This window comes from Nerophis lumbriciformis, linkage group LG01, assembly GCF_033978685.3.
Source record: "Nerophis lumbriciformis linkage group LG01, RoL_Nlum_v2.1, whole genome shotgun sequence".
In the NCBI taxonomy this organism is placed as follows: domain Eukaryota; kingdom Metazoa; phylum Chordata; class Actinopteri; order Syngnathiformes; family Syngnathidae; genus Nerophis; species Nerophis lumbriciformis.
In genome coordinates this window covers 73,139,878-73,154,627 of record NC_084548.2, presented here as the reverse complement: position 1 = coordinate 73,154,627, position 14,750 = coordinate 73,139,878, and the positions used below count along the sequence as shown (strand labels likewise).

At 21.6% G+C, this 14,750-nt stretch overlaps 1 protein-coding gene across 1 annotated transcript in view; it reads right to left on the bottom strand.

The window, feature by feature from the left end:
• The window catches only part of itga5 (integrin, alpha 5 (fibronectin receptor, alpha polypeptide)), a 267,873-nt gene that overhangs the window by 205,533 nt on the left and 47,590 nt on the right, over window positions 1-14,750 (bottom strand). The window contains exon 2 of the mRNA XM_061925617.2: window positions 7,441-7,571. Within this exon, the coding sequence (XP_061781601.1) occupies window positions 7,441-7,571 (131 nt within the window). The remainder of the gene's footprint in view (window positions 1-7,440; window positions 7,572-14,750) is intronic.

Genomic DNA, 14,750 nt, shown 5'->3' with positions numbered 1-14,750 from the left:
AAAAAAACACTTATAATTTTTTAATTCATGTAACATTTTAATTAAAACAAATCTAACTAAAATATTTATTTTCAATATTTAAATTAATGATGTAGTTTCAATAAATATGTTGACAATTTCCAAAAAAATATACAATATCCGCCCACATTGTAAAAAAAAACTAAAATGAAGAATTAATGCTGGTATAGTAAAAATTTTAAATAAAATGAAGAATTAATGCTGATATAGTAAAAATAAAAAAAACACTTAGATTTGTTTTAATTAAAATGTTACATGAATTAAAAAATTATAAGTGTTTTTTTTATTTTTACTATATCAGCATTAATTCTTCATTTTATTTACAATTTTTACTATACCAGCATTAATTCTTCATTTTAGTTTTTTTTACAATGTGGGAGGATATTGTATATTTTTTTTAAATTGTCAACATATTTATTGAAACTACATAATTCTTTTAAATATTAAAAATAAATATTTTAGTTAGATTTGTTTTAATTAAAATGTTACATGAATTAAAAAATTATAACTAAAATATTTATTTTTAATATTTAAATTAATGATGTAGTTTCAATAAATATGTTGACAATTTAAAAAAAATATACAATATCCTCCCACATTGTAAAAAACACTAAAATGAAGAATTAATGCTGGTATAGTAAAAATTTTAAATAAAATTAAGAATTAATGCTGATATAGTAAAAATAAAAAAAACACTTATAATTTTTTAATTCATGTAACATTTTAATTAAAACAAATCTAACTAAAATATTTATTTTTAATATTTAAAAGAATTATGTAGTTTCAATAAATATGTTGACAATTTAAAAAAAATATACAATATCCTCCCACATTGTAAAAAAAACTAAAATGAAGAATTAATGCTGGTATAGTAAAAATTGTAAATAAAATGAAGAATTAATGCTGATATAGTAAAAATAAAAAAAACACTTATAATTTTTTAATTCATGTAACATTTTAATTAAAACAAATCTAAGTAAAATATTTATTTTTAATATTTAAAAGAATTATGTAGTTTCAATAAATATGTTGACAATTTCAAAAAAATATACAATATCCGCCCACATTGTAAAAAAAACTAAAATGAAGAATTAATGCTGGTATAGTAAAAAATTTAAATAAAATGAAGAATTAATGTTGATATAGTAAAAATAAGAAAAACACTTATAATTTTTTAATTCATGTAACATTTTAATTAAAACAAATCTAACTAAAATATTTATTTTTAATATTTAAATTAATGATGTAGTTTCAATAAATATGTTGACAATTTCCAAAAAATATACAATATCCTCCCACATTGTAAAAAAAAACTAAAATGAAGAATTAATGCTGGTATAGTAAAAATTTTAAATAAAATGAAGAATTAATGCTGATATAGTAAAAATAAAAAAAACACTTATAATTTTTTAATTCATGTAACATTTTAATTAAAACAAATCTAACTAAAATATTTATTTTTAATATTTAAATTAATTATGTAGTTTCAATTAATATGTTGACAATTTCAAAAAAATATACAATATCCGCCCACATTGTAAAGAAAACTAAAATGAAGAATTAATGCTGGTATGGTAAAAATTTTAAATAAAATGAAGAATTAATGCTGATATAGTAAAAATAAAAAAAACACTTATAATTTTTTAATTCATGTAACATTTTAATTAAAACAAATCTAACTAAAATATTTATTTTTAATATTTAAAAGAATTATGTAGTTTCAATAAATATGTTGACAATTTCAAAAAAATATACAATATCCGCCCACATTGTAAAAAAAACTAAAATGAAGAATTAATGCTGGTATAGTAAAAATTTTAAATAAAATGAAGAATTAATGCTGATATAGTAAAAAATAAAAATAAACACTTAAAATGTTTTAATTAATGTAACATTTTAATTAAAACAAATCTAACTAAAATATTTATTTTCAATATTTAAATTAATGATGTAGTTTCAATAAATATGTTGACAATTTCCAAAAAAATATACAATATCCACCCACATTGTAAAAAAAATGAAGAATTCATGCTGATATAGTAAAAATAAAAAAACACTTAAAATGTTTTAATTAATGTAACATTTTAATTAAAACAAATCTAACTAAAATATTTATTTTTAATATTTAAAAGAATTATGTAGTTTCAATAAATATGTTGACAATTTAAAAATATATACAATATCCTCCCACATTGTAAAAAAAAACTAAAATGAAGAATTAATGCTGGTATAGTAAAAATGTTATAAAAAATTACTATAATGCTGATATAGTAAAAATAAAAAAAACACTTATAATTTTCTAATTAATGTAACATTTTAATTAAAACAAATCTAACTAAAATATTTATTTTTAATATTTAAATTAATTATGTAGTTTCAATTAATATGTTGACAATTTCAAAAAAATATACAATATCCGCCCACATTGTAAAAAAAACTAAAATGAAGAATTAATGCTGGTATGGTAAAAATTTTAAATAAAATGAAGAATTAATGCTGATATAGTAAAAATAAAAAAAAACACTTATAATTTTTTAATTCATGTAACATTTTAATTAAAACAAATCTAACTAAAATATTTATTTTTAATATTTAAAAGAATTATGTAGTTTCAATAAATATGTTGACAATTTAAAAAAAATATACAATATCCTCCCACATTGTAAAAAAAACTAAAATGAAGAATTAATGCTGGTATAGTAAAAATTTTAAATAAAATGAAGAATTAATGCTGATATAGTAAAAATAAAAAAAAACACTTATAATTTTTTAATTCATGTAACATTTTAATTAAAACAAATCTAACTAAAGTATTTATTTTTAATATTTAAATTAATGATGTAGTTTCAATAAATATGTTGACAATTTCAAAAAAATATACAATATCCGCCCTCATTGTAAAAAAAAACTAAAATGAAGAATTAATGCTGATATAATAAAAATTTTAAATAAAATGAAGAATTCATGCTGATATAGTAAAAATAAAAAAAACACTTATAATTTTTTAATTCATGTAACATTTTAATTAAAACAAATTTAACTAAAATATGTATTTTTAATATTTAAATTAATGATGTAGTTTCAATAAATATGTTGACAATTTCAAAAAAATATACAATATCCGCCCACATTGTAAAAAAAAACTAAAATGAAGAATTAATGCTGGTATAGTAAAAAATTTTAATAAAATGAAGAATTAATGCTGATATAGTAAAAATAAAAAAACACTTATAATTTTTTAATTCATGTAACATTTTAATTAAAACAAATCTAACTAAAATATTTATTTTTAATATTTAAATTAATGATGTAGTTTCAATAAATATGTTGACAATTTCAAAAAAAATATACAATATCCGCCCACATTGTGAAAAAAAACTAAAATGAAGAATTAATGCTGGTATAGTAAAAATTTTAAATAAAATGAAGAATTAATGCTGATATAGTAAAAATAAAAAATAAACACTTATAATTTTTTAATTCATGTAACATTTTAATTAAAACAAATCTAACTAAAATATTTATTTTTAATATTTAAATTAATGATGTAGTTTCAATAAATATGTTGACAATTTCAAAAAAATATACAATATCCGCCCACAATGTAAAAAAAACTAAAATGAAGAATTAATGCTGGTATACTAAAAATTGTAAATAAAATGAAGAATTAATGCTGATATAGTAAAAATAAAAAAAACACTTATAATTTTTTAATTCATGTAACATTTTAATTAAAACAAATCTAACTAAAATATTTATTTTTAATATTTAAAAGAATTATGTAGTTTCAATAAATATGTTGACAATTTAAAAAAAAAAAACCAATATCCTCCCACATTGTAAAAAAAACTAAAATGAAGAATTAATGCTGGTATAGTAAAAATTTTTAATAAAAATGAAGAATTAATGCTGATATAGTAAAAATTAAAAAAAACACTTATACTTTTTTAATTCATGTAACATTTTAATTAAAACAAATCTAACTAAAATATTTATTTTTAATATTTAAATTAATTATGTAGTTTCAATAAATATGTTGACAATTTCAAAAAAATACACAATATCTGCCCACATTGTAAAAAAAACTAAAATGAAGAATTAATTCTGGTATAGTAAAAAATTTTAATAAAATGAAGAATTAATGCTGATATAGTAAAAATAAAAAAAACACTTATAATTTTTTAATTCATGTAACATTTTAATTAAAACAAATCTAACTAAAATATTTATTTTTAATATTTAAAAGAATTATGTAGTTTCAATAAATATGTTGACAATTTCAAAAAAATATACAATATCTGCCCACATTGTAAAAAAAACTAAAATGAAGAATTAATTCTGGTATAGTAAAAATTTTAAATAAAATGAAGAATTAATGCTGATATAGTAAAAATAAAAAAAAACACTTATAATTTTTTAATTCATGTAACATTTTAATTAAAACAAATCTGAGTAAAATATTTATTATTAATATTTAAATTAATGATGTAGTTTCAATAAATATGTTGACAATATCAAAAAAATATACAATATTCGCCCACATTGTAAAAAAAACTAAAATGAAGAATTAATGCTGGTATAGTAAAAATAAAAAAATAAAAAAAAATATACTTAAAACATTCAAACTAATGTAACATTTTAATAAATAAAATAATCCAACTAAAATATTTATTTAAAATAAAATAAAATAAAAATAAAATAAAATAAAAAATACTTTTTCTTGGATAGAAAAGAAAGTAAAACAATATAAAAACAATTACCGTATTTTTCGGACTATAAGTCGTAGTTTTTTTCATAGTTTGCGATTTATATATGTTTTTTTCCTTCTTTATTATGCATTTTCGGCAGGTGCGACTTATACTCTCAAAAAATACGGTACATAAAAATAGTAATTTATGAAAATGTTAGTGGACCAGCAGCACGCACAATCATGTGTGCTTTAAAGACTGCATCCCTTGCAGACTGTATTATTCTATATTGTAGGAACCAGAAGTTTTTAATAACAGAAAGAGACAGCCCCTTTTGTGTGAATGAGTGTGGATGAGTGTAAATGGGGGATGGAGGGTTTTCTTGGGTTGATGCACTAATGGTAAGTGTATCTTGTGTTTTTTTAATGTTGTTTAAAATAATTTAAAAAAAGAAAGAAAAAAAAAAAATATATATATTTTTTTTTTTACTTTTTAATATTTAAATGAATTATGTAGTTTCAATAAAGATGTAGACAATTTAAAAAAATATACAATATCCACCCACATTGTAAAAAAAATAAAATGAAGAATTAATGCTGATATAGTAAAAAATAAAAGAAATACTTAAAAAAAATTAATTAATGTAACATTTTAATAAATAAAAAAATCCAACTAAAATATTTATTTTTAATATTTAAATAAATTATGTAGTTTCAGTAAATGTGTTGACAATTAGGGATGTACGATAATGGCTTTTTGCCGATATCCGATATTCCGATATTGTCCAACTCTTTAATTACCGATACCGATATCAACCGATACTGATATATACAGTCGTGGAATTAACACATTATTATGCCTAATTTGGACAACCAGGTATGGTGAAGATAAGGCCTTTTTTTTTATTAATAAAATAAAATAAGATAAATGAATTAAAAACATTTTCTTGAATAAAAAGAAAATAAAACAATATAAAAACAGTTACATAGAAACTAGTAATGAATGAAAATGAGTAAAATTAACTGTTAAAGGTTAGTACTATTAGTGGACCAGCAGCACGCACAATCATGTGTGCTTACGGACTGTATCCCTGCAGACTGTATTGATCTATATTGATATATAATGTAGGAACCTACCAGAATATTAATAACAGAAAGAAACAACCCTTTTGTGTGAATGAGTGTAAATGGGGGAGGGAGGTTTTTTGGGTTGGTGGACTAATGGTAAGTGTATCTTGTGTTTTTATGTTGATTTAAAAAAAAATTAAAAAAATAAAAACCATACCGATAATAAAAAAAAAACGATACTGATAATTTCCGATATTACATTTTAAAGCATTTATCGGACATCTCTATTGACAATTTTAAAAAAAAATACAATATCCACCCACATTGTAAAAAAAAAAACTAAAATAAAGAATGCTGATACAGTAAAAACTAAAAAAATGTTTTAAATACTTTAAAAATTTAAATGAATGTAATATTTTCATTAAAAAAAAATCTAACTAAAATATTTATTTTTAATATTTAAATGAATTATGTAGTTTCAATAAATATGTTGACAATTTAAAAAAAATATACAGTATCCACCCACATTGTAAAAAAAAACTAAAATGAAGAATTAATTCTGATATAGTACAAATTAAAAATAATAAAAAAATACTTTCAAAATTTTAATTAATGTAACATTTTAATTAAAAAAAAATCTAACTAAAATATCTATTTTTAATATTTAAATGAATTAGGTAGTTTCAATAAATACGTTGACAATTTAAAAAAATATACAGTATCCACCCACATTGTAAAAAAAAAACTAAAATGAAGAATTAATGCTGATATAGTAAAAATTAAAAAAATACTTAAGCAATTTAAACTCATGTAACATTTTAATTAAAAAAAGTCTAACTAAAATATATTTTTTAATATTTAAATGAATTATGTAGTTTCAATAAGTATGTCGACAATTTAAAAAAATATACAATATCCACCCACATTGTAAAAAAAACACTAAAATGAAGAATTAATGCTGATATAGTAAAAATAAAAAACAAATGCTTAAAAAATTTAAATTAACGTAACCTTTTAATACAAACAAAATCTAACTAAAATATTTATTTTTCATATTTATATGAATTATGTAGTTTAAATAAATATGTTGACAATTTAAAAAAAAATACAGTATCCACCCACATTGTAAAAATTTAAAAAAACTAAAATTAAGAATTAATGCTGATATAGTAAAAATAAAAAATAATTAAAAAAAAATACTGACAACATTTTAATTAATGTAACATTTTAATTAAAAAAAAAAAAATCTAACTAAAATGTCTATTTTTAATATTTAAATGAATTATGTAGTTTCAATAAATATGTTGACAATTAAAAAATATATATAATATCCACCCACATTGTTCTATGTACTGTGTGATTGCATGTCTACTTGGACGTTGGAGTCTGCAACAAAGCTTGACTGATTGATGTTTAATTGTCTTTGAATGGGATGTGAGACTACGTCTGAATGTTGTCAACTCCTGCTTCCATGCCAGCGTTTGTATTAAACAGAAAGAAAGCATGTGGCGTTTTTTCCTGTAGTTTTCTTCGTCTTCCGCTGATCTTTGAATAATAAAGTGCAATATTTTTTATCAGTACTTGAGCTTTAAATATGGAACTGGAAGTCAAGAGAACACGCTATTTCCTTCTTGATCTTAGCGTCTAAAAGTGAGCACGTCGCTTACCTTCCACGTCAAACTCGATGGTGTGACAATCTGATTGGCCGAGGCTCCACGGGCAGTAGGCGACCGATCCGCCCTCCACGATGCCGCTCTGCCTGGTGTTGGCCTTGGGGGCGCCCACCACCACGCTGGCACTGAAAGGAGACACAACATTCATCAATTCATTCCTGTCAAGTTTATCGCCATTTGTGGCGCCCCCTATGGCTGGCATTCAGAATACTTCGTAAGACATCCTGGCACACATTCAAAAAAAAGAAGTTTCTCAGTGTGAACATGAAATATCTTGTCTTTGCAGTCTATTCAATTGAATATAAGTTGAAAAGGATTTGTTGTATTCTCTTTTTATTTACCATTTACACAACGTGCCAGTAGATGGTAGTTACGTTGTGGTTTCACGCGATAATGACGACTTCTTACGATACACATGCCGACATTAGCGGAGCCATCGGACTTTCTCGCTGGTAACCGGACCAGACTTGATGAGTGGACAGGTTGTCAACATAAGCGTGCTCCACTGTATTATTTATGAGATTTTGGCAACTTAAGTGCTGGGTGTTGCAGCAACAGTGAAACCGGATGCAAAATCTGTTGCTCCGGCACACAAACTACGGTCCGGTTGAGGTAAAAGAAATACAAATAAAATAAAAACCCTGAATTATGTAGTTTCGATAAATATGTTGACAATTTAAAAAAATATACAATATCCACCCACATTGTAAAAAAAAACTAAAATGAAGAATTAATGCTGATATAGTAAAAATAAAAAAAATACTTAAAAAATTTAAATTAATGTAACATTTTAATTTAAAAAATCTAGCTAAAATATTTATTTTTAATATTTAAATGAATTATGTAGTTTCAATAAATACGTTGACAATTTAAAAAAATATACAGTATTCACCCACATTGTAAAAAAAAAACTTAAATGAAGAAATTATGCTGATATAGTAAAAATTAAAAAAAAAACTTAAACAATTTAAATTAATGTAACATTTTGATAAAAAAATCTAAGTAAAATATTTATTTTTAATATTTAAATGAATTATGTAGTTTCAATAAATACGTTGACAATTTAAAAAAATATACAGTATTCACCCACATTGTAAAAAAAAAACAACTAAAATGAAGAAATAATGCTGATATAGTAAAAATAAAAAAAATACTTAAGCAATTTAAACTCATGTAACATTTTAATAAAAAAAGTCTAACTAAAATGTTTTTTTTTTATATTTAAATTAATTATGTAGTTTCAATAAGTATGTCGACAATTTAAAAAAAATACAGTATCCACCCACATTGTAAAAAAAAACTAAAATGAAGAATTAATGCTGATATAGTGAAAATTAAAAAAATACTTAAAAAATTTAAATTAATGTAACATTTTAATTAAAAAAATCTAAGTAAAATATTTATTTTTAATATTTAAAGGAATTATGTAGTTTTAATAAATATGTTGACAGTTTAAAAAATATATACAATATCCACCCACATTGTAAAAAAAACTAAAATGAAGAATTAATGCTGATATAGTAAAAATAAAAAAAATACTTAAAACATTTAAATTAATGTAACATTTTAATTAAAAAAATCTAGCTAAAATATTTATTTTTTAATATTTAAATGAATTATGTAGTTTCAATAAATACGTTGACAATTTAAAAAAATATACAGTATCCACCCACATTGAAAAAAAAAACTAAAATGAAGAATTAATGCTGATATAGTAAAAATTAAAAAAAATACTTAAGCAATTTAAACTCATGTAACATTTTAATAAAAAAAGTCTAACTAAAATGTTTTTTTTTTATACTTAAATGAATTATGTAGTTTCAATAAATATGTCAACAATTTAAAAAAATATACAATATCCACCCACATTGTAAAAAAAAACACTAAAATTAAGAATTAATGCTGATATAGTAAAAATAAAAAAAATACTTAAAACATTTAAATTAATGTAACATTTTAATTTAAAAAATCTAGCTAAAATATTTATTTTTAATATTTAAATGAATGATGTAGTTTCAATAAATACGTTGACAATTTAAAAAAATATACAGTATTCACCCACATTGTAAAAAAAACAAACTAAAATGAAGAAATAATGCTGATATAGTAAAAATAAAAAAAATACTTAAACAATTTAAATTAATGTAACATTTTAATTAAAAAAATTTAACTAAAATATTTATTTTTAATATTTAAATGAATTATGTAGTTTTAATAAATATGTTGACAGTTTAAAAAAAATATACAATATCCACCCACATTGTAAAAAAAACTAAAATGAAGAATTAATGCTGATATAGTACAAATAAAAAAAATACTTAAATGTAAATTAATGTAACATTTTAATTTTAAAAATCTAGCTAAAATATTTATTTTTAATATTTAAATGAATCATGTAGTTTCAATAAATACGTTGACAATTAAAAAAAATATACAGTATTCACCCACATTGTAAAAAAAAAACTAAAATGAAGAATTAATGCTGATATAGTAAAAAAAAATAAAAAATACTTTAAACATTTAAATTAATGTAACATTTTAATTAAAAAAATCTAACTAAATATTTATTTGTAATATTTTAATGAATTATGTAGTGTCAATAAATACGTTGACAATTTAAAAAAATATACAGTATCCACCCACATTGTAAAAAAAACTAAAATGAAGAATTAATGCTGATATAGTACAAATAAAAAAAATACTTAAAAAATTTAAATTAATGTAACATTTTAATTTAAAAAAATCTAACTAAAATATTTATTTTTAATATTTAAATGAATTATGTAGTTTTAATAAATATGTTGACAGTTTAAAAAATATATACAATATCCACCCACATTGTAAAAAAAACTAAAATGAAGAATTAATGCTGACATAGTAAAAATAAAAAAAATACTTAAAAAATGTAAATTAATGTAACATTTTAATTTAAAAAATCTAGCTAAAATATTTATTTTTAATATTTAAATGAATTATGTAGTTTCAATAAATACGTTGACAATTTAAAAAAATATACAGTATTCACCCACATTGTAAAAAAAACCCAACTAAAATGAAGAATTAATGCTGATATAGTAAAAAAAAAAAAAAAATACTTTAAAAATTTAAATTAATGTAACATTTTAATTAAAAAAATCTAACTAAATATTTATTTGTAATATTTTAATGAATTATGTAGTGTCAATAAATACGTTGACAATTTAAAAAAATATACAGTATCCACCCACATTGTAAAAAAAAAACTAAAGTGAAGAATTAATGCTGATATAGTACAAATAAAAAAATACTTAAAAAATTTAAATTAATGTAACATTTTAATTAAAAAAAATCTAACTAAAATATTTATTTTTAATATTTAAATGAATTATGTAGTTTTAATAAATATGTTGACAGTTTAAAAAATATATACAATATCCACCCACATTGTAAAAAAAAACTAAAATGAAGAATTAATGCTGATATAGTAAAAATTAAAAAAATACTTAAACAATTTAAATTAATGTAACATTTTAATAAAAAATCTAACTAAAATGTTTATTTTTAATATTTAAATGAATTATGTAGTTTTAATAAATATGTTGACAATTTAAAAAAAATATACAATATCCACCCACATTGTAAAAAAAAAACTAAAATGAAGAAATAATGCTGATATATTAAAAATAAAAAAATACTTAAAACATTTAAATTAATGTAACATTTTAATTAAAAAAAATCTAACTAAAATATTTTTTTTGAATATTTAAATGAATTATGTAGTTTCACTAAGTATGTCGACAATTAAAAAATATATACAATATCCACCCACATAGTAAAAAAACCCACTAAAATTAAGAATTAATGCTGATATAGTAAAAATAAAAAACAAATACTTAAAAAATTTAAATTAATGTAACCTTTTAATACAAAAAAATCTAACTAAAATATTTATTTTTAATATTTAAATGAATTATGAAGTTTCAATAAGTATGTCGACAATTTAAAAATATATACAATATCCACCCACATTGTAAAAAAACCCCACTAAAATGAAGAAATAATGCTGATATATTGAAAATAAAAAAAACACTTAAAACATTTAAATTAATGTAACATTTTAATTTAAAAAATCTAACTAAAATATATTTTTTGAATATTTAAATGAATTATGTAGTTTCAATAAGTATGTCGACAATTTAAAAAAAAATACAATATCCACCCACATTGTAAAAAAAACCAACTTAAAATGAAGAATTAATGCTGATATAGTAAAAATTAAAAAAATACTTAAGCAATTTAAACTAAAAAAATAATAATTATGTAACATTTTACTTTAAAAAAAAAATCTAACTAAAATATTTATTTTTAATATTTAAATGAATTATGTATTTTAATAAAAAAAAGTCTAACTAAAATATATTTTTTGAATATTTAAATGAATTATGTAGTTTCAATAAGTATGTCAACAATTTAAAAAAATATACAATATCCACCCACATTGTAAAAAAAACACTAAAATTAAGAATTAATGCTGATATAGTAAAAATAAAAAACAAATACTTAAAAAATGTAAATTAACGTAACCTTTTAATACAAAAAAATCTAACTAAAATATTTATTTTTAATATTTAAATGAATTATGAAGTTTCAATAAGTATGTCGACAATTTAAAAATATATACAATATCCACCCACATAGTAAAAAAAAGACTAAAATGAAGAATTAATGCTGATATAGTAAAAATAAAAAAATAAAAATAAAATACTTAAAAAAATTTTAATTAACTTAACATTTTAATACAAACAAATCTAACTAAAATATTTATTGACAATTTAAAAAAATATACAATATCCACCCACATTGTAAAAAAAAACAACTAAAATTAAGTATTAATGCTGATATAGTAAAAATTTAAAAACATTTAAAATAATAAAAATAAATAAAACCCCTGCACCCCCGTGTGGTGAAGTGGACTTCAGAACCAACCCAGAGAGGCTAAGTGGAGTCATGCTATTGTTTCCACAGCTGGCAAACACTTTGTGGTCTGCACGTGGAGGACGCCCGATGAAGATGATTCACAATATGGTGGGTGGGGTCTTGGATTGGCGAGGTCATTACCTCAATCTGGACCCACTTGACCCACACCGTTGTGTTTGGGAGCCAGCAGGAATAAGAGCGCTGAGGGCAGACACTGTCTAGGGAGCTCCCCAAACAGGAAGAGCCCACCCTTTCCTGCCCCCCCCCCACTCCCTCCCTCCGGTGTGCCATGGTTTACATTTTTCCTGGGACCAACCGTGGTATCCTAGCCCCCCTCCAGGCTTCCTCTAATGAATTCCCTCCAATGAGGTCATCTCTCTTATTCCTCACATTGAAACCCAAACAATAAACACTTTCCTTCCGATGTTTATGAATTTGCCACCATTACTCTCAAAAACCACATGATTCCGAAGGAAAAAAATGGGAAAACAAAATACTGTATTGATGCTTTATTCCTTTTACACGAGGCATACTTATTAGTAGCCACTAGATGGCAGTAAAAGCACATTCTTTTAAGTTTAAAGTACCAATGGTAGTGATAGTGAAATGTGTCCTCTGCATTTGACCCATCACCCTTGTTCCACCCCCTGGGAGGTGAGAGGAGCAGTGAGCAGCAGCGGTGGCCGCGCCCGGGAATAATTTTTGGTGATTTAACCCCCAATTCCAACCCTTGATGCTGAGTGCCAAGCAGGGAGGTAATGGCTCTCATTTTTCTAGTCTTTGGTATGACTCGGCCGGGGTTTGAACTCACAACCTACCGATCTCAGGGCGGACACTCTAACCACTAGGCCACTGAGTCGGTATACTTGTTCATTTACTGTTAATATCTGCTTAATTTCTGTTTCTGTATCTACACTTCTGTTAAAATGTAATAATAACTTATTCTTCTCTTCTTTGATACTTTACTTTAGGTCTGGATGATACCACACATTTAGGTATGGATCCGATACCAAGTAGTTACAGGATCATGCATTGATCATACTCAAAGTCCTCATGTGACGTATTTACTGACTTTATAAACATAATATGAATTTTTTTTTAAAGGAAAAAAGATTTTGTGATGCTAAAAAATATCAATGTAATCATAGTAGTATCGACTAGATACGCTATTGTACTTGGTATCATTACAGTGGATGTCAGGTGGAGTAATTTCTTACTAAAAACTCAATTGACACATGTAAACTAGGAGGTGGGGTGTTTGGTTAAAAGTTTATACACTACATTACACAGGTTGGCATTGGAAATATATATTTATATATTTATTTATTTCATTTTTTTGTCCTCTCCAGATTCTCAAAAAATAAAAAATAAAAATTTAAAAATAAAAATCAAGGAAATTGATATTTTGTTCTTACTAAAAACTCAATTGACACATGTAAACTAGGAGGTGAGGTGTTTGGTTAAAAGTTTATACACATTACACAGGTTGGCATTGGAAATATATATTTTATATATATATATATATATATATTTATTTTTTTTGTCCTGTCCAGCTTCTCAAAAAAATTTTTTTACATAAAATTAAAAAAAAATTAATAAAATAAAATAAATAAAAAATAAAGGAAATTGATATTTTGTTCTTACTAAAAACTCAATTGAGACATGTAAACTAGGAGGTGAGGTGTTTGGTTAAAAGTTTATACACTACATTACACAGATTGGCATTGGAAATATATATTTTATATATATATATATATGTATATATATATATATATATATTTTATTTTTTTTGTCCTGTCCAGCTTCTCAAAAAAAAAAAAAAAATTACATAAAATTAAAAAAAATTTAATAAAAAAAAAATAAAAAAAATAATAAAAAAAATAAAGGAAATTGATATTTTGTTCTTACTAAAAACTCAATTGACACATGTAAACTAGGAGGTGAGGTGTTTGGTTAAAAGTTTATACACTACATTACCCAGGTTGGCATTGGAAATATATATATATATATATATATATATATTTTTTTTTTTTTTTTTTTTTTTTTTTGTCCTGTCCAGCTTCTCAAAAAAAAAAAAAATTACATAAAATTTTTTTTTTTTAAATAAAATAAAATAAATAAAAAATAAAGGAAATTGATATTTTGTTCTTACTAAAAACTCAATTGACACATGTAAACTAGGGGGTGAGGTGTTCGGTTAAAAGTTTATACACTACATTACCCAGGTTGGCATTGGAAATATATATTTTATATATATATATATATATATATATATATATATATACATATATATATATATATATATATATATATATATATATATATATATATATATATATATATATATA